At 43.3% G+C, this 25,000-nt stretch overlaps 1 protein-coding gene across 1 annotated transcript in view; it reads left to right on the forward strand.

Moving 5' to 3' along the window:
* The window catches only part of abr (ABR activator of RhoGEF and GTPase), a 116,159-nt gene that overhangs the window by 15,109 nt on the left and 76,050 nt on the right, over nucleotides 1-25,000 (forward strand). Inside the window, exon 2 of the mRNA XM_080779405.1 lies at nucleotides 24,930-25,000. This exon is cut by the window's right edge and continues 108 nt beyond it. Within this exon, the coding sequence (XP_080635531.1) occupies nucleotides 24,930-25,000 (71 nt within the window). The remainder of the gene's footprint in view (nucleotides 1-24,929) is intronic.

The following is a 25,000-nucleotide window of genomic DNA, read 5'->3' on the forward strand; positions in this document are numbered from 1 at the left end:
TGACAAAAGTGGCATTTTAATTATTATAATCGTACCCCCTAGGCTAGAGTACGCCATCTACGAACATGTTCATACCTCCCCGTATAATCCATATATGAAAGTGGTGACCGTCAATTTACCTTTTTAGCATTGCTCCGGTTGCTATGGAGCTCCTCCGTCCCAACCAGCTATGGGATGTTTTACACCCAGGCTCCATTTAAATCCATTAAAAGCTTTTCAAAGCCCTGTGTCTCTAAAGCTTCGAGCGCTGTCCATGGTTAGCCGTCGCGCATCCCGGTGATCGTAAATCAATTGTGACTTTGTGTCGCATCACTCCGGACATGTAACAGTTTCTGATGAGAGCTAAGGGGAATGCGCTAATGGTGCTCATCACTACTCACAACAAAAGCCCCCACCTCATTAGGTTTGTGGTGTTTCTGGACAACGGTATATGCCACCCACTCAAGGCCGGGCACTGCACTCCTTAATATATTGGTTGTTGATGGTACCCCGACTTTCAGCAGCTGTCAAAAATTCCCCTAGGGTGGTTGAATAGAAACCAATGTGGGATGTTCGTAGACACCTTTACAAACACATTGATGAAGAAAATGTATTCCCAGATTTGACATTATTCTGATAATATTCCCTGACTACGGTCTGCTGTGTGAACAGACTGGAGGTTCACTTTTGCCTGGATTGCGTTCAATTTCTGCCTCTCTCTCTCTCTCTCTCTCTCTCTCTCTCTCTCTCTCTCTCTCTCTCGTCTCCCTTCTTCCCTCCTTCTCTTTGTCTCTCGCTCTGGCAGTGTTGTTGCGAGAATGGTTGTAATGGTACTTTTTACCACAGAGATTGACTGCCCATTAGAGGCCACTTTATGATGAGGGAAGGCTTGTATTTTTTACGTGCGATAAGTGTATGGCATTTGTGTGTTGTTTTTTTAATGTGGATGGGCACTCAGGAGGTGGTAGTTGCCCCTGCAGCATATTGAATATTAATCATAAATTATGTTATGAATTACCACAGTAGAATATTATTAAATTGGGCTTTGTTAAACGTAATGTATTGTGTGCTGCAGATTCAACTTTAATACAAATTTAATACAAAGTAAAACGGCCAACCCAGTTGACACGCACGCACGCATGCACACACACACACACACGGACGGAGTGCAAAACATACTCTCCCCATGCCTTCGGCCTGGTGGAGACAATAATGAAAGACACGCACGTGCGCATGTGATATACACACATACCGGTATACACACACAGAAACGTGAAGACACACACGCATCCAGATACAGAGTAGACGGTTGCAGACAGGCGTGGAGTTCCAGTATGAAGCGTGGAATGTGTGAGTGAGAGAGAGCTGTACTGTTGGCCCAGAATGAAGACAAAGGACATTGCAGTTAAGTGAGTCCATTTTTGATGAAGTGCCTCTTAAAACCTCTCTGTCTGTGTCCATTTGGCTATCCCTGTGTGAGTGTGTGGAATGGATGCATATATCATACACCTGTGTGTATTGCATGCTACAGTCAGTGCTACAATCACTTGTGAACCAGACGTATGACTGACATGAGTTATTAACACGTAGGTCAACACACACACACACACACACACACACACACACACACACACACACACACACACACACACACACACACACGATTATGATGACTTCTGGCTATATCAGAGGTCTCTATATGTGACCTGCCCTCTGTGAGTTTGTGTGTACGTGTTAGTGTGTGCATATATTCCAGCTGGCACATGAGAGCCATGCTCTGTAGCCAGACAAAGAGCAGTGCTAGGGTCCCTGTGTGCTGCCTGGAGGGGAATCCTCCTTGTCAGCCTTTGTGCCCTAATTGAAGTTGCCCCCCTCCCCACATGCGTACACGTGCACACACACACACACACACACACACACACACACCCCTCTATCATCCATCCTGAGTTGAAGGAGGGTAAGCGTACAGACATTGGATGGCAGCGCTTCATAGCAGGCTTTGTTGTTGGCTCGGAGTCGTAGTATATGTGATTCTCTTTTCCCGCTGTATCAGGCAGCGTGGACATAAAGCACAGCAATAATTGGTTCTTGTGGAAACACTGTCTCTTGTAAACGGGGGCTTCGGCAGCGGAAGCTGAATGGCAATACCGTCAGGTTTATCTTTGTGAAACAGTCATTGAAAACAGATGGCCGATGATTAACCACTTTAAGCCCTTATTTATACATTGTTGAATTGTCATACGACAAAATAGCCAGTCGCTATGCTTGTTCTAAAACGGGTACACCAGGGTGAAAGTGGCTAAAGATGCTGATTAATTGTCAGCCCCCCCCCACACACACTTGAATTATTTTATTTGGATCTGCACAAGAGGCGTATACAGAATAGACCCAAACACTGGTCAGAATAAGGTTATACATTACATGGTCCAACCAAGCTGCTGCACATGCGCTTAACACACAGAGGGAAAAGAAGAGAAAGTATATAGTACACACACACACACACACACACACACACACACACACACACACACACACACACACACACACACAGAGGGGTGTTTCAGCATTTATTTGATGTGGCTCCAGACCAGAATGTGTCTGTAAAGAAGGGGGGGGGGGGGGGGTGCGAGAACATACCCAGTTGCCAAAGTAACAGGGGAGGGTAGCAAAGTTTATATACGACTTCTCTGCCCTTTTCGCTCTCTCCCTGTATCCCTCTCTGTCTATCCATGTATCCCTTTCATTCACTCGCTCAGCCTACATCACGTGCGCACACAGTAGCTCTTTGTACATCAAAGTATCAACCACCACTACTACTATTACTACGCTACACAGAAAAATCCTTAGTGTTCATTTCACTCGGACGAGTGTACTAATGGAACTAAATGGACCCTGTTATATTTGTATTTTGTACACTCTTCGAGTTAAGTGAACACTGGGATTTTACTGTCTACACCGCCAGGAAGTGCCCCCATGCACTCTGCTCCAGTACAGACTAGAGAGGTAGCGGAGGCGCTCGTAGTGGAAGTACTCAGGAACACATTAGCACACGCACATACGCACGTTGCACGCACTCGCACACAGGCTCAGAGCACAACAGATGCAAACTCCAGAGAGATAGATAGGCTCAGAGAGTCTCTCAGAGAGAGACTTGTAAGAGAGGGGTATCACCAGAGAAAGAACGGGTTACAACCCCCATCCATGATCATATTGTTTATATTGTTTTATCGTCGATACATACTGAAAAAGCAAAATAATGACAGAGGAGAGAGATTCTTAAGAGAGCAGTGCGCAGGCTCAACCGAGAGATTGGGAGGAGGCGGATTTGGAGGGAGGGAGGGAGGGAGGGAGGGGGAGTGCTTCTCTCTTCCCCTAGCAACCGTTGGCGGTGGTCGTATCTAGCCTGTTGTTTTCTCTCTCTCTCTCTCTCTCTCTCTCTCTCTCTCTCTCTCTGTGCTGCTGAAAGATGTAGACACACACAGCACACTCACTCACTCTCTCTCTGTCTCTGTGTCTCTACAGTGACTCACGCAGCACTCACTCGTTGGTTGTCTTGTTGGACTAGCTCGCACCATCTGCCTGTTGTACCCCAGGTGGGGTTTCTCCTTCTTTTGTTTCCAGAGATGACGGCTGTTTTGTCACCGTGAATAAGGGATAAAGCAAAGACATAGAGAGGGGGAAAGGGACTGAAGGCTGCAACAGCAGAAGGAATAAGAATCAGAGAGACCTAAGGCAAAGAGAGAGGGAAAGGCGCTGCTGAAGAGGATGGAGCCCCTCAGTACCCACGGTCTGCCCCGACTCTCCTGGATAGACACCCTCTACAGCAGTACGTATTCTCCCTCCCTCTCTCCATCCATCCATCCATCCGTTCATCCACTCCTCCATGCATCGCACCAATCCCTGGTCTCCAGGACCTGGGCTGTCTGTTCGTGTTAGATCCAGAGCGTGCGACCACACACGCACACGCACACACTCTAGCAATTTAGCACAACTCCCAATTAGCGTGCATCACTGTAGCTGTCCATAACAAGATGTTAACTTGCATTCCTATAGGTTTGCATGTGTACCTACTATGCATTCCTCCTCTCCCTCTTTCCTAATAGGGACATCAAGTCCCCATGTCTGCTACTCTTGTGGCTCTGTGTGCTGATGGGATCACAAGTGCATGGGGGATGCTTGGAGAAATATGGATATGATGGTGTGTAATGAGCTTGAACTCACGGTTATACTCTAAACAGGACACAAGCAGTCCGGTGTTCATAAACCACCGTTGGTCATCATCATACTGTGATGTTCACAGTGACGCTGTTGAATGATGTAAAAGGCAGCATTGTGGCCCCTGTTCACTTCCCACTTGATATGTCAGAAAGTGGATTCAAATGATAAAAAATGTGGACTAATAACTAAGAGGATTCATACTGTAGACACTTTGATCTTGTTCGCTTTGTCCGTTCTGTTTGTATACCTGCTGCTATGATCACGACACAGAGAGACATTACTTCAGCATGTGGATGGTATGTTTGTTTCTGAAATCAGAATGTCTATGGTCTATCTATGAGATATGTTTGTATGTGCAACACTAGGAATTTATTGTAAATGACTAAAGGACATACCGAGACACTAAGTTACATTTAGCTAAGTTCTTTCTTAGGTGTATTTAATATTTTACTGGCCGAGTGCATTCAAATTAAAATGGCACATCAAGTTAAAATATATAATTAGTACTTTAATTAGTCATTCTGTTTTTGTCTAATTATTTTTCCATTAAAGGTTAAAGCTTCACTGCTCTTGTTCTGTGTTAAATGTAGGTACAGTACTTGCACAAGCTGCAGAAGTATAGTTGAATAGGAGTCCTTCGTTTGTTCATAGTTGTCATTGGCAAGATAAATGTGTTAAAAACAAAAAACGTATTTTATCTCAAATTAAAAACAGTGCCTGGCTCTGTCAAGGTCTGGTTGAACTATAGGCTTCCCTCTGCTTTCAAACATGACAAATTCGTCAGTTTTCATCAAAATCATCAGTTCTGAATACTTTATAGGAGTTGGCACACACACACACACACACACACACACACACACACACACACACACACACACACACACACACACACACACACACACACACACACACACACTCTACAATACAATACAGTACAATATCAACAATATATACAACTATATGAAGTGCAAGTTTCCAAGGATTCCATTTGTCATCCTGTTATCTGTATGTGTGACAGATGTGTGTGAGATGAGAAAACTACCACCCCCCCCCCCCCCCCCCCCACATACCTGTCTTTGATTTTCTCTAAATAAACCCCATCTTTCACTGTCTAGGCTAGGCTGAAAGTCGCAATGCTTGCTCAGTCATTCTCGAGTCTAGATTGCAGTACTAAAGAATGAAGACCAAGACCACTGATAGTTTTTTGGTTAAAGTCAGACTCAGAACATCCCCATTGTATATCTGGTAGCCTCCGCACTAATATCTTAACTTTAAATAGTGTAAGATGTGTAGGGAGAATTATCCTAGCACTGTCTTTCACATGATCTGTCACATTTTGCACACATATGCGTGCGCACACACGCTCTCTCTCTCTCTCTCTGTCACACACACACACACACACACACACACACACACACACACACACACACACACACACAGGCCTGCAACGGTATTTATTTTTTACCGTGGTGAAAAGGCATCCCAGCAGTTCAGCTGGTTCACACTCAAACATACAGTACGTATACATACAGTACATGCACTGATGTAGAATGCTTCCGCCACTGCAGGGATGACCTGGATTTCATGCAGTTCTGAGGAAGCCATCCCAGTAAATACATTTATTAAATACATTTATTTATTTATCTATCACTCACATACTCAGCATTTATTTGCCATGGCTGAGGAGCTGATACAAGCTTCAGCTTAGATGTATCAATAGGACGTGTAAGTAATACCGATTTTCTGCTGAGTGAGTGTTTTCTGAATGAGGAAGTCCATGTTTTTCCTTATAGAACTAATGTGTTGTGGTTTGTGGGTCTGCTTTTTGCATCTGGTCACGTACAACTTGTTGTCTGCAGTGTCTTGACAACCCTGCTAAAGGAATGAACTGATTAACTGTTTTTCGAATAGCAGCAGGCCAGCAGTAATTAGCCATATTATATTAAAGCCTAAATACACTGACACAATACAGTGTTTGACCTTAGACGGCATAGAAGTCCTCACATCTTCATGCTGTCATGGGTTCTTCATGATCACTTTCTCTCTGCCGTTCCTCATCAACTGTAATGGATGCATTCTTTCGGTAATGAATCTTCTGCTGGCTGGGCCATTCCTGGTCGAGTTCAGCCAGAGCCCAGTTCTGTCTGTTAAGTGTTTAATGATAGATTAGTTATTAGCACTTGGCTGTTGCATGCCCTTGTTTCGGAAAACCGTTACAACAAAGTGATTCTGGAGGACTTCCCAGTTGAGAGTAGTGTAGGAAATGTAACGCTACTGGTCTGGAGGTGCCTTTGGCAGCATGGACCCAATTTGTCATCATAGCCCACACAAAACTATGTCATCCTCATCCAGATGAGCCCCCCCTCTCCTCTGGTTGTACTGTATAACGGATAGCTCTGCCCTCAGTGTCAGTGGAGTAGGTTCAGATCAATGTGATCTGATGTAGTGTTTCAAAAGTCAAAACACATAGATTGTGGCCAAACCACAGGGAGGAACACCGCACTGCAGCAGAACCCAGCGGACCTTTCACGGTCCCTGGTTCATCGTTTGGTGTGACTGGAACTCTGAACCATCAGTCCATATTCCAAGTCATGAAGTTGTAGGCTAAGTTTTGATTGATGAGTATACAGTTACAGTATGTGGGTCATTAGGCATGAAGTGATGGATGCTTGATCCACAACCACACCTCCCCCTCATCAGAGCTATATTCTGAAAAGCACAGGGAATAAAGTGTCTTTATTTGATTTCATGCCATATGGGACTATGAGAAAACTCTCTGTTGTGTTTGACCCTGGTAGATATTCAATGCATATATTATGCATTGAATATCTAAATATTGTCCCTTATTAGTCACAGACCTGTAGGATTCTGCACATGTTCACACCACATATACAGTATGTTGTAGTAATGGCTGCTGTGATTGTTGGTATTATTATATACCAGCCCAACATACTGTATGTAAAACATCAACCATGTCTGTATTGATTTTATGGAATAAAAAGGACAGAGGGTGGATGAACTGTGACCCAGTTCTCAAGCCGGAATCGGACCTAGGACATGGTGATTACGTTGATAATGTGGTAATTGGGTAATTTGGGTAGACCAATTAGTACCCTGGTTCAGCCTATATCGATGTGCAGTACAAACTTGGTTTTCTTCAGTTACATCAAATTCTTAGGACATTCTTCACAGCAGTGGAGAGTAAGAATAATGTGTTGATTGTTGAACGCCAATCTGAAAATCGTTTCTTTTTGCTATATAAACTCCTCCATTACTGCAGCCGATGGACCGAACCCCCTCTCCTTCTCTGTAGCTATAGAAACAGAGCTATTTGAATCCCAGTGAAAAAGAGCAGCTATGATGCCCTGTGTGAATTATGTGTATGTACTCTACTGTACAGTATGTGTGTGTTTCTGTCTCTGAGGAGAGAGAGAGTATCTGAGTCAGCCTTAAACAGCATGTCGGTGTGGAGCTGAGTGCTGTTATGTAAGGCTGCCATCGCTCTCCTGCCTCATTCTCTAATGTGCTTCTCTGTGTGTGTGTGTGTGTGTGTGTGTGTGTGTGTGTGTGTGTGTGTGTGTGTGTGTGTGTGTGTGTGCGTGTGCGTGCACTGTTCTTGGTTAAGGGACCATAATAATTATGCAATCGGCACTATATTAAACTCAAAACTAAACAGGTGCTTGCTGATGTAGGCTACATTAGTGGTGAAAGAGAACTTCATTTTCAGCAAGCCAAAGCCGGACTATAACAGATAATGCGTTAGGGGAGGGAGGCGGAGGCATAGTTGCCATAGAATTATTTTTCAATTTCAATCTGATTATTTCATTACTTTTGCCTCTTTCATTCATCATGGTCTGCCTAGTCAGATTAAGATCAGAGGTTTGTACACCTAGTCACTGAATACATTATTCCGTATATTATGTAGGTAATGCTGTGGTTTATGTGCATGGTCACCATTCCTATTGACTCAGCCAACAAATCATACTGGACTTGCATATTTCAGACTAGCCATGTTGTTTCCGTGTTGTTCCTTGTTTATTCTCTGTGAATAGGAGAGGGAGAGAGAGTACAGCTCCACAGTGACCGTCTTTTGTCCGTGTTCGATTCAACACCTAGCGAGAGAACTGCAAAAGCTGCTTGTAGGACTTGAATACTGAACTGGTGCACAAAATTGTGCATTTTGTGGGCATGGATTTCTCTCATTATAATAACTAGCCCTTACCCGTTGTGAGATATTTGCCCCCGTGGGGGGTACTGCGCCCGGGTGCGTTTGTAATTGACTAATAAATTCATTAATAATCATTAATGTGTGAAATCGAAAAAAGGGCTTCGTTACGCCCTCCATATTCATATGGTCAATGCCTGTGTGAAAAGTGGGAGTGATTGGTGCAGGCAGTAAGGAGCTACGGCAGTGTTTCTGACACACAGACACACACACACACACACACTCAGACATTGTTAGAATTATAGTATGATGATAGATCTGTTCCATGGCAGGTCAAATTTTTGTTGCTTTAGCTGCCAACCACCATACATACAATGACAATTGGGCATGTTTTTAAGGATGGCATGGCTGTTGGCTGTTCTGTCCAACACTTTGAACCCAAACAAGATACCTGGACAACTACTGGCTGGATTGCCATGGAATTTGCTGTGCACATGCATGCCTCTCATAGGTTGAACCCTACTAATGTTGGTGAGTGGTGACCCCACTCACCAAGTGGTGACCCCAGCATAACAATGGATGGCCATTAGATATGGACTGGAGCAGTTTCCTTTGTTCATGTCCATGTTGTGGTTATTGTCCTCTATACCAAGACTATTTGGTTGGTTAAGGGAGATCCCTCTGAATAATGGATGCTAGCCTGTGGCCCGGCTGAATATGATGTTGTAGTGCTCTCTCTGGGTGAAGTCTCTTAATTGCACCCACATTTTCTTTGTGTCTTAGTCCTTCCAAAAAGGAAACCATGTGAAAAGAGAAGAATCAATCAGATATATTATTAGAGATATTACACGTATTTTCCTCTAAAAAAACCGATGTCTATTCTGCTGGATCTATTGCCAGTGTCTGTTGTTAACCGTTATATTCACGCTGACACCAACTGTAGCCTTCATTACTCCGTTTAGACACATTCACTTACCTAATATTACCTGCTCACTGTTGATGGCAACAGTTTGATTTGCCCCCCTACAGTAAACGTTTCACGTCATCATTCAAACACATTATCCACACCTTTGCGACTAACGCACGCACGCACGTACGGTACACACACACACACACACACACACACACACACACACACACACACACACACACACACACACACACACACACACACACACACACACAAACATACACACAGGTGTGTGTGTGTGTGTGTGTGTGTGTAATATAAGGTTTTCTTCATGAACATTCTTCTGAAAAATGAACATTTTGGACTTTTTGGTTTCTGCCCGACAGCAGAGATACAGTATGCTGCTGTATGGCAGAATTGGCAGATGTAAAATGTGAATCCTAAATTCACAGTGGTTGAATCTCAGAAAATCCTTTGTTGTCCTTGATGTTAGTGGGTGTGTCATGATGTGCCTGCCTGGATGTCTTTGGAGGGATTCACCATGCCTGAGTGGCATTAGGTGTGTGCGTTCGCCTGCGTGCGTGCACGTTGATATGTTACTATGGACAGGAGTCATCCTTGTGGGTATTCCCCTCCTGTACAACCAATCAACACACAGTGATTCCGCTTTTCCAGCCAATGCTGTGGTTGCCATGTTTACTTGCTCCCGGAAGGCAGGGGCCATGATTAAGCATTCAGGGCAGTCAAGCAGAAGAGAGGAGGTTAGGGGGGAGTCAGGGGTGTGCATTGGGCGGAAGCCATTCTAAGTTGAAAGGATTGATGCACTCAAAAAGGGCAGTCAGACAGACAGGCATTGTAGGCGGTACATGTCTCATACGTGTATATTGAGCAAATGGTTGCACTTTTGAAACTACCCCAAATCGGTGATATTGGGGTAGCTCCGTGGCAGCCCACCAGTGTTACCTGAGGTTATATCGGCATTGGCTCATTTGGCTGGTTGACATAATGCATACATTATTGACATAAGACAGGTGGTCAGTATACTCATTGACTGCCAAATTTATTTCACCCCCTGTTCTCCCCTTGCCAGGATTTTACCTTACCTTATCAAGGCATAAACATAAAAAATAAAGAAATTTGGACCTTAATACAGCGTTCCTTGGTGAAAAAGACAGTGGAAAAAACACTGCAGATAAATCAATTTCCGTCAAAAAGATTTTGCAATCGTCTAGTTCTGTTTCCTGTGAGACTGCAAATCCACACAAGATGGTGCTGTTCCCGCTGATGTATGACACGTGTAACTATAAGTCATCCTTGGCAGTGAACGCCATTGGAAAAAAGTCATTAGAAGAAGTCGTCCTTGGCAGGGCAGAAATGCCCTTCAAATACTGAAGCTGTTAAAAAACGAATTAAAAGAAGATTAAATGTGAACTCTATTTAGATACTTAGGCCTATTATTACTATCACCATTAGATAGCTTTGGTGAATCCAGTATTAAAAGCCATTAAAGTAAGCATCCATTAACCTTGGTTGACATCTTGTTCTTTTTCAGTTTTTTTGTACGTACTGTAAGTGATGAAAGATTAATACCGTCAGTGAGGTGGCCATCTGTCTCAGTGGGTATAGTGTTTTGTGGGGTTTAGAGGTTTGGCCTTTAGTATTCACAGGAGACCCGAGGCAGAAACACAGAGACACTAAGTGGGAGGTTCTGCTATCGGAGGCTGTCATTGCAAGAGCGAAGGCAGACTTCTAAAGGCCACAGTTCATGTTTTATTTATTCACCAATTGGCTTTGAATTGATGGACATTGGACAACACTCAAAATCAATTACGTGTTGCCCACAAGGTCTCTCTTGGTGTTGTGGATAAATATGGACACCTGTTGGTTAACCTTGTGGCTCAAAACAGTGTAAGACACAGTTTGTGCCAAGTTATGGCATAACTCTATATGTTTACAGTAGGTCAAGCGAAGCTTATGACCTGTGCCCTGGTCCAGTGGGGGTGTACATTTCTTACCTCACTTCGATTCAATTGCAGTTCTTTCGTTTAGAAACTATTCATTACTAGTCCAGGTCGTTCGTGGTAGGGATGCACCAATCAGATAGTTTAGCCCATATCCGATATAACCGATATAATCTGCTTCTGAAAAATACATGTAACAGAGTATCTGCAGGTTTAGGTAAGTCAGATTTATCTTTTTTTAAATACTTGATTGCACAAAATAAATTAGACTATGAAGTGATTTACTCAGTAGTGAAATGTAGACAATAAATGAATACTTTTTTTCTTCCAATTATCATCAGATTGTAATGATTTTTTCAGCTAATAGCATGCCTGCAGCCACTACACAGTAGCCTTGTGGTTAAAAAGGCCACTGTGAGACCCAAAAAACCACTTCAATCAATGTAGTGGTTCTCACCCCTGCATTACTTGCCAGGAAGCTTGTTGATCACAAACACCTGATAATATAGGAAATGTGCATTGCCCAGGTTAGCAGAACATTACAGATCTGTTTACAACCCTGGTCCATGTGTTCAGGTGATCCACCTCCATCAAACCTGTCATCCAAGTGTCTCGGACACGGATCATATTCTCTCCTTATAAGGTGAGTGGAGTGTGTAACAAATAGATAATAGAGTTTTGGCCAGGTTTACCCTGTGGGCATTTGGGAGCAGTTTGTTATTTCATAGGATGTGCGCACTGAGCCAGCTCTCTGAGTCTGAGCCAACTGGATGTAATAAGAAAGCTGCTTTACCCTGTACTGTGCTGTGCTGTATGTGGGCGTGTGCTGGCTATGGAATAGCTCTATAGTACATTTTAACAGGGTCTGTAATCTGTATCTGCCCACAAGCACAGCGAAGCAGGTAGAGAAATGACAGAAACATCTGCACACATGACAGTGTGGTGTGCCTAAATAAACCAGAACATTTGTCTACCTAAACCATGTCATTTGTAAGTCACAGTAATAAGTAATAATGGTTGGGTCAATCATGGACCTTTGTGAATGGTACACATGCATGAATATGTGTCCGGTCTGTGCATAGACGCGTCTGCACTGCAGTATACATCCCTGTACCATAATATATATATACACACACACACACACACACACACACACACACACACACACACACACACACACACACACACACACATACATACATACAGTGATGTAAATAGGTTTTCAATGTAATGAGTCCAAGGATACAGGGATGGTCTTTTAGATGACATTTTATGAGCCCCACTTCAACGACGTTAGGAGTCATCCTAACCCCATTTTTACAAATTGCAGCATTTAACTCCCATTTTCTCATGTAGAAAACGGAAGAAGAAATGATTATTATAACTAAAGCTAGTAAAATAAACTAGAATAAAAAAACAGTACAGAAGTGCATCCCGTGGACGGCACTGGACGCAGAGGTTGTTGTTTTATTGCGTCCCTTAACTATAAACTGCGTTTTGGGATGAAAAATGCACCCTATTCTAATCTCTGTGTGTGTGTATATATATATATATATATATATATATATATATATATATGCCCAATGCCCATGCCTCCCAAAATGTGCAGTGTCCTGTCCTTTAAACAGTGGCTATCCTAATCTGGAAGCTGCAATGGAAGCTTTGGGCTAGAGAGCGTACCAGTCAGTGCCTTAGGGATTTAAGCTAATTGCACAATGTATGGTGGCTGGTCGCCATGGCAACGTGGTGGCGGGGCATATACATTTGGATGCAATGATGCATGTACGTTTGTAGCCCTTATCTCCCGGTGCCTACAGACAGTCATGTGGCATGGAAGATATGGAGCTGTATAATTGTTGTTCATTGAAGATGTGGTTTCATTGCTGAAACCTGGCTGCCTCTGCCTTTCACTATACCATCCTCTGGCTGTGAAGTGCTCTCGGTGTGTGTGGGTGGGTGGGGTGGAGTTTATGAAGTTGGTGCATCTCAATATTAGCTGTCATACAGAATACTTAATCCGGGTAATGCTACACTTGACTGTGTAGTTGAGCCATTCTTGTTTAGATTTTAAATTTACCTATTTGGCCTGACACAATGCCTATGTCTCTCTCTCTCTCTCCCAAGTCTCGACCCTTGCTATCATGTTTCTTTCTCTCCGTCTCATCTCTCTACTCTCCCTCTTCCCTATCTCTCTCTTTCTGTTCGCTAACTGATCTACAGTATAGGGAGACCACAGCAGTTTGCCAGTCAAGCTGTTGGATGGTGGTGGGCTTTATCATCATTGTTTGTAGTGGACAATCTGCAGAACCATTTGTAAACTTTAGCAAATTGTCACATTTGTACAGTGTGTGTGTGTGTGTGTGTGTGTGTGTGTGTGTGTGTGTGTGTGTGTGTGTGTGTGTGTGTGTGTGTGTGTGTGTGTGTGTGTGTGTGTGTGTGTGTGTGTGTGTGTGTGTGTGTGTGTGTGTGTGTGTGTGTGTGTGTGTGTGTGTGTGTGTGTGTGTGTGTGTGTGTGTGTTTGTGTGTGTGTACTCAGCCCTAAACTACATAGCTGCTGATTCATCGCCATAATCCTAGATTCATGCCTCGGTTTTATTTTTAGCACATTAAATGGGAGCAGCACTTCACAGTCTGTATGTACAGGTACAGTACAGGCTAGTGATGATGATTCAGTTTAGACAGTTAGTCTTTTGAATAAAATTCCATTTCGTTCTTCTACAGATTGAAGGCTTGTTTTGCCCGTTCCGCTCGCAAGACAATTGGTCACTGGTCTCTTTCTGTCCCTGCTGGACTATGGTGATACCATTTATAGGTTTGCTTGCTCCTCCACCTTGGCCAAACTGGATCCCCTGTACAAACACCAACAGATTAGTTCACAGCCACCAGATAACGGAAAGCCAAGTGCTTATTATTTTCGGTTTATCCTTGTGGAAGTTGTGCTTCTGTGAGGTTGCATGTAGCCAATCTGAGCATATACTGTAGCGCCACCAATCTCTCCACCAAAGACAACAAGGATCTGTGTAAAATAAATAAAATAATTCCAATGCAATGGTTGTGTGTGTGTAGGCGGGTGGGTGCATTTTGTATTGATCAGTGCTCAATCCAGATTAGGCACTGGCAGTGCTTAATTGGGATTGATCACAGTGTAGGATGTCCTCAGGGAAAAGGAACATGGTCTGGAGTTACTGTAGTGTGTACTGGAGCTCTGTCAAGAAAGAAAAACATCTGACACACAGCATCAGGCAGCAAGCAACCCTTATTTAATTGCATTTGCACGTTACTGCTGAAATGAGTATATCTGCACAGGGCAGCCAAACTAGGATAGCATATCACACCCAATCTATAAAATTAGAACTTTTTGCTGCAGTGGGTGTGTACAGTACTATTCACTATAAATTATACTCTCACTGAAGCTCCTTCTCTGATTTCTTTGCATTTTGGTCTAAACCTACAGTATGAATGCGTTTTAGGACGTCATACATGGTGGTGTTACTGTAGTTAGCCAGTTAGTCTGTGCTCAGAGCCCCAATCCACCAAGCCCTTGCAGTACAGTATGTAATGTTACAGCTGTCCACAATTTATATTGATGATGATCAGTGGAATAACTGGACTGGGCCAATACAGTTAGACTTCAATATACCTTTTAATTTCCCCTGTGTAGGCTCCTAATTGACTCCCAGAGGACAGGGATGTATATAAAATGCTGCATGTAGGCAGCAACAGCGCACACAATGGGGCGGGCTCAGATATATCAAGTCAGCTGTCATGCTGCCATACTGTCATGGCTCCATTCGGCTTGGGAGACTAGTAGCTCCATAGATATAAAAACAAAATAGATGCCTCATTGGCCGCTGTTGTTCGATGTGTGTTGAAGGAGGGGCGGAATAATTTACACTGGGGGAGGAAGTACGCCGGAAGTGTGGAAGGCACGTTACGTCACGCTGTCGCTCAAGTGATTACTGGCCAATCACAGCGCATCTTTTCCGGGACTTATCAGACCCGAACATGCGCTCTGTGACGAACGCCCATGCTTCCGCGGTGCTTCGTAAGGAATCTCGGGAATGTTTTGCCCTCCTTTGAGCACATACGCTCCAGAGCCGGAAAGGGCGTCTATGTTTATATGTCTGAGTAGCTCACTGGGAATTACTTCGTTGCGATGGACAGGAGCTACTTCTCTGTGGCACTGCCTTCTCATTCTTAACCACCTGGCTTCAACTTGCTGTCCCTATTTTGGGTATATATATAGGCTCAAATGTTCTGAGTGAAAATAAAGGATATACTAGGTTAGCTCACATTGGAACACATTATGAGCTTTTTGGATTATTTTTGCGTGACACGGTACATTTTATGATTAAGTCTTCAGGGTACAGTGTTGCTTCGCAATTTACGGTAGGGTAGTGCAGCTTTCCGCATTATGGCTTTCCGCATTAGGGTAGCAGCATATGAGGTTCAACAACACACACACACACACACACACACACACACACACACACACACACAGGTTCCATAAGACTATCCTATGGGACCCGCATGTGTTGTTGTAAGGTGCACAAACAGCCCTAGCTGTCTGTCTCAGTCTACTGAGAGACCAAACTGCAGTGTGTTGGTTGCAGAGACGGTTTCTATGGGTGCTGAAACATTGCTTGTCACCTGCAGGGCTGGGCAATTACCCAAAAACAGAATTGGGCATTGAATTGTATTGATTAGAAGTCACATCGCCCAGTCCTAGTCACCTGTGTTGCGGCTGCTGGGTATGATGTCACCCCTCTGTCCTGCAGAAAGATGCGGAGCAAGGCAACACAGCTGTCTGATTGAATTTTCACACTGCAGCAGTATCTGTGCTGGATTGCCGTTATTACTTGCAGCTTTCCACAGCCTTGCTTCACCCACCGTGGGCGAGTGGAGGTGGGAGGGTGGGAGGGTGGGTGGAGGTGGGTGCAGTGGGGTTGGGGAGGAGCTCCACTATGCTGACTCAAAGCCACACTTTGAACGCATTGTGGTGCAAAGACATTTGGGACATTCAGTGCAGCTTGCCTGAGTCAGTGTGATCAGTTATGCCATTAACTGTGTCACACACAAGACACACACACACACACACACACACACACACACACACACACACACACACACACACACACACACACCTTACTCGCACACATCATTTGAATACCATAAAATAATTGTTTAAATAATAGCCCAGGGTATTAATTGAAGTTTTACCTCGAACAATCACAATCAGAAAAAGATCCTTTACCTTTAGTCATTGTTTGTTTTATTTCACTACATTATTCTGTCAGTGCAACCAAATATACACTAGTGGGAAAGGTTAGTATTATCCAGTATTATTATCCATTCAAGCTCCACTATGCTGACTCAAAGCCACACTTTGAACGCATTGTGGTGCACAGACATTTGGGACATTCAGTGCAGCTTGCCTGAGTCAGTGTGATCAGTTATGTTCAGTGACGCACACATACGCACTCGCAAAACGCATGCGCACACACACACACACACACACACACACACACACACACACACACACACACACACACACACTTACTGTATATGTAATAATAATATAATTGTTTAAATAAAAGCCCAGGGTATTCATTGAAATTTTACCTCAAACAATCATAATCGTAATCGGATAGATGGATAGTTAGATCACACACAGATACTTTGTTTGTTTTATTTCACTACATTATTGTGTCAGTGCAACCAAATATACACATGAGTGTGAAAGATTAGCATTATCCCTTCAAGCTGCATGACGAGGCATATTTGAGCTGTATTGGAGAAAAAGTGTATGAAAAGTTGGAGATCACCATTCTGGATAGCATTATTTTTAACCACTTAACCACACACTGACCCGGGTCCTCCAGGGCTCTGTAGCTCTGTACTTGGACCCCTTCCCTTTCCCCTCTACACTAAACTATGTGTCTAGAATATTTTCGCCAATTATTTTCACAGAGTGTTCACGGGTCCATCATATTTGATTTATGCCAGAGCGGTAGTAAACGGAACAGGAGTCCTCACAGCATGGAAAAGCTTGCTACCATTATAGAAATGGTGCTGCAGCTATATTTCCTTGATATCATGTGTCACACTGTGTACACGCTGTGTGTGTGAGTATGTGTGTCCTCTATCATATGTGTGATTGATCTCCTTGTCATCATGCCCTAGTAGGTCATTGGAGATGTGAACAGTGTGATGTATTGTATTGTATGCAGCTCTCTGAAGTTCCACTCACCCATCACATCACATGGCTGAACCATAATAGACCACATTGAGATATACTGTATATATATATATATATGCATGTGTTACATGATTTCACCATCTAAACTTCAATAGCTCCATTTGTGAAGACTGTGTCACTGCTACCTTATGAAGAAGTGAAGGTATTTTAGCACAATTGAGACGTCGATGCTGACGTCGATGCTGAAAGGATATACTGCGCAGCCCTATGACGTCAACTCAGAAACTTCTCCTCAGCCCTGCATCTCTCTGACACACCTTACTTACAGTATTACACGCCAGGAGAGACCCATACAAAATAAAAATAAAACTTTTATATGCTTCTCAACTCTAATACAGATGAGGTTTAGAGAACTGACCATTCTGGCTCAGATTCTTTGTACATGAAATTTGTGAGACAGGATCAGTGGCCAGTGGCCAGTAACTGCCTGGCACACAATTGTGGCTGTAGCTGGGTTCTATTAATGGCTGCAACAAGGGTCAGACGATATCTATTAAATATTCCATACATCACAATGTTGGCATTTGAATTAAGGGCGATATGAGATTACATGCCTCCTTCCTAACTGTTTATACTAGCAGATTACCCTTAAAGTTGGTAGTGCAGCAGGATTTAAGTGTTCTCACTATGAGTGGAAAAGGCTCACATTATTTAGAGAGAATCTTCACCACGGTTGTTGTTTCAAAGCATATATCTATTCTACATCCGAGCATATATGTATAGACATGGTAACGCCCCGCCTGCCTCTGATTGGCCTACCGGCATTGCCTGTCTTGCCCCCATGGTCTCACCAGAGCGTCCTCCGAGATGCAAGTTTACTCCATGGTGGGAAATAATATACAAGTACTATTTTTGTAGAAGAGGCAAACTAATATTGTTTATGCCTTTTGCGTGTGTGCGTGCGTGCCATTTTACAAAGTGATATTAGAGATATATTGACACTTTCCTCTCTCCCTGTTTTACTCTGGGTTTTCATAACTACTAGTTAGTTATGAATGTAAATGTAAATCCGTTTTGGTGGCAGGTGTGCCTTCTTTTGCACTTGACTCAGCACACATGGAATCACAGAAATGAAGTGTGAGATAATAGAATAGATATTTTTCTCATCCCAATCAAGTCCATGCTCTCACATGAAGGCATCGACTTGTGTAAAGTACAACAGTGTGTCCATCATATGAATCCAAGTATAGATTTTGCCTATTCACAGTTGGTGTGCTTGCAAGCAGAATAACTATTGCAGATGAAAAATCCATCTTACACCTGAGCTTTTTATTCTGCGTTCTTTGGTGACTCAGGCGTTACGTTTCTGTTCAAATACAAAGTAATAATCATTCCATCTCATGTAGATAGTGCTACCACCCAGGCAAGCTAAGCTAGAGCCTGACGCAAATAACATCTCATTGGCATGCAGGAAGTGCAGTTACATCACCTGGATAGTTGTCATGGCAGCCTTTTGTCTCGCAATGTTCTGAGCTGTCCATCAGCAGAGAATGATCGGAGCTGACAACTGGACAAAAGGGAGGGTGGATTCGCCTACAGACTTGATGGGATGGTTGTCCAACAACATTAACAGTGGGTTAAGCCTGCAAACCACATACTACGGTATATCAAAATAGTATCCGGTAAATCCAATTAATGACTTGAATGCCAGCATTCCTTTTCTGGAGGAAACATTTGCCAAAAAAAACAGATCTACAAGCTCTTTCGGCAAAGGTTTGGTGTATATCGGGGGAAAAAGTGCACCAAGTACAGTGGAACTCGAGTCCATTTGACTAAGTTTAGAGGGTCTAAAGTGGTAAATCACATCAGAGTTTTCTGGGCTTTTTGTTACTGGTGTTGGAGATAGGCTCTTGATAACAACAAACAAATTGTGCAGTGAGCATAGATATAAATCATAGAGACGGCACTGGATGGGAGGTGAATCCCAGTGCCATCTCTATTATTTATATATCTATGCTCAAACCGAGTGGAAGTGTGTAGGGCCAGTAGCGAGGAGCTAGTTTAAAAAAAGGCCTGAGCCTCCTGCTCCGCTCAGTGGAGTGGGCGGAGTCTGTGGGCTGGAAACCAGGCTACTTCAAGCCCTGATTTAGTTAATTGTGTTGTAAAGTAATTTTCTTTGGTTAAAATAAGTGTTAAAAAGCTCTATATTGTGATAGTACTCATTGCTATAGGGTGTTTGTTCAGTAACAGGAGTCATATCTCTCCAGCTTTTTATTTAACAGAAACGGCATTTTCAGAAACTGAAACTGGGATAGGAATTTTCTCCAATCAGGATAGAGATCCCAGTCAGAATACAGATCAAACAAGTGGAATTGTAAGTGATGGCACAAAGAAATGAGCCGAAATGAGCCATAAATTGCTACTCTCTCCTGATTGGCTGAAATTTGTCACCAACCTGAAAAGGTTTTTTCTGTTTATTAAAGGGCTGGAGAGACAGGGACACCTCTGTTACTGAACAAACACTCTAGCACTAATTTACTGTCGGAATATAGTGATTTAACCTTTAACCAATATCACTTTAACAAAAACATCACTTACTACCTTTAAAATAACACAATGTACAGGGAATGAGTAAAGTTAAAGCTGCACAATGTTTGTGTACCGGTAACTGCTGCACTGTAAATGTTCCACTGTTTGTAGGCATTCCCTTCATTCATTGTGTATAATGCTATAGGTGCAAGCAAGATTATGCTACAGTATGAGCAATATGCTTGTAATAACGACTCAGACTCCTCACAACACACATGCACTGGAGGTTAGGAAAAGCAATTTTCGCTATGTAATGTCTTGTCAAGTACTAATTTGCTGTTTTGTAATAACAGTGAGTTAATTACTGTGTGTTCTGGCTGACATCTCTTATATAAATTGGGAAGTGATGCTTTGGTAGAGGAACATATCACGTCATTGTGTGTGTGTGTGTGTGTGTGTGTGTGTGTGTGTGTGTGTGTGTGTGTGTGTGTGTGTGTGTGTGTGTGTGTGTGTGTGTGTGTGTGTGTGTGTGTGTGTGTGTGTGTGTGTGTGTGTGTGTGTGTGTGTGTGTGTGTGTGTGTGTGTGTGTGTGTTTGTTTGTGTCTCTCTCTCTCTCTCACACACACACACACACACGCACACACACACACACACACACACACACACACACACACACACACAGTGGTTATGCTCTCGTATGGTGTTTTGCATTTGTTTGAAAGTGGGCAGGCCATGTATACAAAGTATTCTTCTATAGTTCGTCCAAATAGAAATTGAATCGATACATGGGAGCACACATGCAGTGAGTTTGGCCTCCAGGCTTCTTTGGGTTCACTTATCCAGACACTTGAAGGGCAGAATCTGGGCTTCTGTTTCCACACGGTGCCGATCAAGGAAGTGGGAATACTAGTGTGGCACTTAGGAGGGGATTTAGCGGACTGCATTATTGATTGTGTGACTTGGTTCGAGAGGCTCGCAGTGAAGTGAACTATTAGTGGTGAACAGCGTTTTGGTCAGTTGAACAAACACACACGCAACACAAGCACACATGGCTTTCTTCTTTGAGGCTGCATGTGTCCTGCGGTCACTCATCTCCCCCCATGGTAAGTCGTCATTAGTTTGTACCTCACATCGTCTGTTTGCTGGATAACGATTGTTGAGATCTACATGTCTCATGATGTCAGGCGGCTTCATTGTTCATCTCGATACCATAATGTGACCAAGCTAGGTTGTATTGATTTCTCTGTACGATGTTCCTCCTCTGCCAGTCTTTACTCTGTTATCTCATGTCTAATCACAGTGTCCTCACAGTGTCCTCCCGTCTTGAACCCATCCCTGTTTTTATCCATTAGTGTTTTATGTTGCGTGGTGGGGGGCTGTCAGTCTATTGACCAGTAATAACAGTTTAGGGCTGATGGCGCTTAGAAGATTTCCCTCTCCATTGACAGACAACAAAGTATTGATTTTCTGTTTGTCACGCATGGGATTTGTCAGAACGCATTAGCCTATTGCAGTGGCATATATTTTGGTGTCTGTGTGTGTGTGTGTGTGTGTGTGTGTGTGTGTGTGTGTGTGTGTGTGCGCATGTGCGCGTGCGTGCATGTTCTGTGCTAAATGTATGTCTGGCCTAAAAGAAATGACACTTTTTGTGAAATATTGCCACTGTGGTTCAATTTACCAAAAGCAAATGTCAAAAGGGTCTGAAGCAGCGTTTATGGTAGATGGCTATAGCTGGCATGCTAAACGCCATCAGTATTCTAACATATATTCTGAACCCATTTCCTTAACTCTTATCTATTTAACCAGAATTGTAGTCATCAAAAAATACCAGCAATAAGAATTAGCCAGGACATAATGATTGGCACTGTGTCAGAAAAGTCCACCTGCAGAATCATCAAATACCAAAGTCCCTAACCGTCCCAATCACAGACTGTTTCAGATGCTGCCACCTGGCAAATGGTTCGCCATCAAAAAGGTCAAGTGCAGCAGGCTCCATAGCAGCTTACTTGCCCCAGGCGACCAGTAAGCTACAGAAAATCTAATCCCCCCCCAGGCAATCAGGACACATGTTGTTTTGAAGACTGAGCTGATGTTGTGCCATAGAGGTAAACAAACGTGTTATATGCTACCTCTGTGGACTGACAGAAGTCCATGTGTCCATTTGCAAGCAAGCCCTGGCCAAGAAAGCAATCAAGCAGTGATGATTAACTGCTGTCCATCTGTCCGCCTGTGTCCCCCTCGCAAATATCTCGGAAAGCGCAGATTGAGTTCATATTGCGTATTGCTGTGGAGTGGACCCAAGGTAGTGATGTGCTGTGTGGGAAGAATGTAAGGAATCTCTGTGCAACCGTACGATTGATGTCAGTAATATGAGATACTCATCAATGCCTAGGCTTGATATATTGTATATATAGACATTGTTTTTGGTAGGCTGTGATAAACGTTGATGCTCTAAAATAGAACTGTGCTCTGAAAGATGCGTCAACAGGCTTTGACGCATCCAGTGGGATTACAACTGTTGAGTTTGACGCAAGCTTCCGATGCTTTCAGTGTGTCATAGCCTTGAGATGTACACAGCAGGGACTCCTTGTCAGAGCCGTGAGATGTACACAGTAGGGACTCCTTGTCAGTCAGAGATGGTGAAAGACAGGAATCAAGGGTCCTGACAGACATGCTGTCATGTAAAGCCCAATTTTCCTATGAGTAACAGGGTCCGTGTTTGCCTACACAGTCCATACTACAACAAACTAGTTTGTGGTTTGCAGAAGAGGAAGTGGACTTGCCCATTTGAATGGACTTGTCATTACAGTATATGCTGCCTGGTATGACGATGAGTCAGGCTATGAGAAGGCTAACGTTTCATACATTTTCAGTGGATATTATTAGAGTTGTTATCAGAAAGGGAATTAAAACTTCTGCCACCTTCCTCTTTCCTGTGACACTTTATGACGGGTTTGCAACATCATTAACACTGTGTCTCTTCCACACTACAATATTTTATTTTTGGTTAGGCTCTGTTTCTATTATTGCACAACAGTCAATGATATATTACAGTATCTAGTTACTGTATCAGTAACTCATACCTGTTACTTGTGCAAGTTGTGCTCTTCCTGGCACTATCCTACTCCTTTCCATATGATCAGTAGTATACTGTATGTGTAGATACAGTGACGCATGCACACACGCATGGACGGATGCGCACATGCAAATGTCTTTATTTCCATTATACAATATTATTTTGTATTGTATTTGTATTTTGTCTATCTATCTACCTATCTTAAAAATCCCATACTGAATTATAAAAATGGTATTTGTATGACATAGTTAGTGGCTGCCAGCAAGGCTCCTAAAGAAGTCTCACATTCTCTTTTCACTTGTCTGTTTATTATTGAGACCTTCTTTCTGTCAAGTTCACAAGAAACTGGAAACACCTATTCATTAGTCAATGCATTTTTAATGCATTGACGTGTGTGTGTGCGTGCGTGTGTTCGTGCGTGTGCCAGATCTCCAGCATTTAATGGGGTTAATCAGACATAATCAGGATGACCAAGTGACCACTCTTCTCACACAGTTAATGCATTCAGAGAGTTTCCAACAGGGCAGGATACTCAGACCACTACCATACACTTTAGCATAAATATGGAGATGAAATTGAGGTGTGTTGGCTGTAAACCACATTCTACCACTACCAGATGATGCACAATTGCAACATACAGTATAGTACTGTACATACTGCATACAGTAAATCCTCACCTGAATCCCACATTGACCTGTCCATCCCTTTTTAGAACAATTCTTGAATTAATTAAGGTTTTGTTCATTGAAATTCATATGGACATGAAAGTCCATATGAATGGCCCACCCACTGGCACCCTGGCAGACAGTCTGATGAAGTGACCTTTATCAGACCAGTAGTGTGTCTTCGTCTGCCAGGTGGACTGAAGAAGCATAGCTGCTAGCAGAGAGGGAACAGATGGAAGAGGGAGAGAGGGAAAGGAAAAGTGAAAAGAGATAATGGTGAGAAAGAGACTAGCAGCTTGGATTGTAAATGTCTTGGCTTTGGCCTGATGGCGGCACAGTTGGAGTGGGGCAACCGCTGCTAGACCATGTCTCAAATGTTTTAACCCAATCTGTCCCCTTTATTGTGTTTACTTTTTAACTCACCGTTTTGATTCATGGAACACATGGATCTTTCCTTCAGGGAATTATTCCATTTAAACCAGTGTTTTGGTGATCGTGCAAACTTCACAAACAGCTCTATTTTAGCCCAGACCTGATCGATTAATTCCTCTTGAGGTGAGCATGACAGTGTGTCAGTCCGTCTGCCCAATGAAATGGTATTGTGTACACGACAATTTAAAAATTCTGCCCACACCTTGTCATACCCTTAGTATATATGAATGGAGACGGCACCCGGAGGAAACCCTGAGGCGAAATGGACATAGTTGCCGAATTTGGTATTGCAGTTTGGACCCAAACACATGAACGCGCTGGCCCGTTGACTATCATTGCGCACGTTCATGATGACACGTGAACGCTGTTTCATACGTGAACGCACGTGAACGTGTGCAATGATAGTCAACGGCAGCGTGTTCATGTGTTTGGGTCCAATCCATCCCAGAATGCACTCTGTTCCTACCCGGAAGGAGGAGTCAAATTGCCGCATGCGCTTTTGAGCAACTTACTGCAAGTGGATGGGAGGAGAAATCCGGTGCCGTCTCTATTAATATATACTCTAAGGTCATACCACTAGCAGTCTGTTCCAGGCGGGAAATTAGCTGTTTTAGGGACGAGCTTCACTTGGAGTCAGCACTGTTCCCCTCCTCTGGAACTGTCGCTGTCACTTACGTCTGAGCGATGACACTAGCTCTCTCACTGATTGGTCCTTGTACAGTAGCTAGGACATAGCTACCTCAGTTGGCAAAATGCTAACTACAGCATCTCTCTCTCTCTCTCTCTCTCCTTTAGACTTTAACTACACAGACGATTACACAGGTGACGGAGCAGAGGACGGCAAGTCCCAGGATGGCTCAGAGACC

The sequence above is a fragment of the Protomyctophum bolini genome (assembly GCF_963924005.1).
Source record: "Protomyctophum bolini genome assembly, chromosome: 13".
In the NCBI taxonomy this organism is placed as follows: domain Eukaryota; kingdom Metazoa; phylum Chordata; class Actinopteri; order Myctophiformes; family Myctophidae; genus Protomyctophum; species Protomyctophum bolini.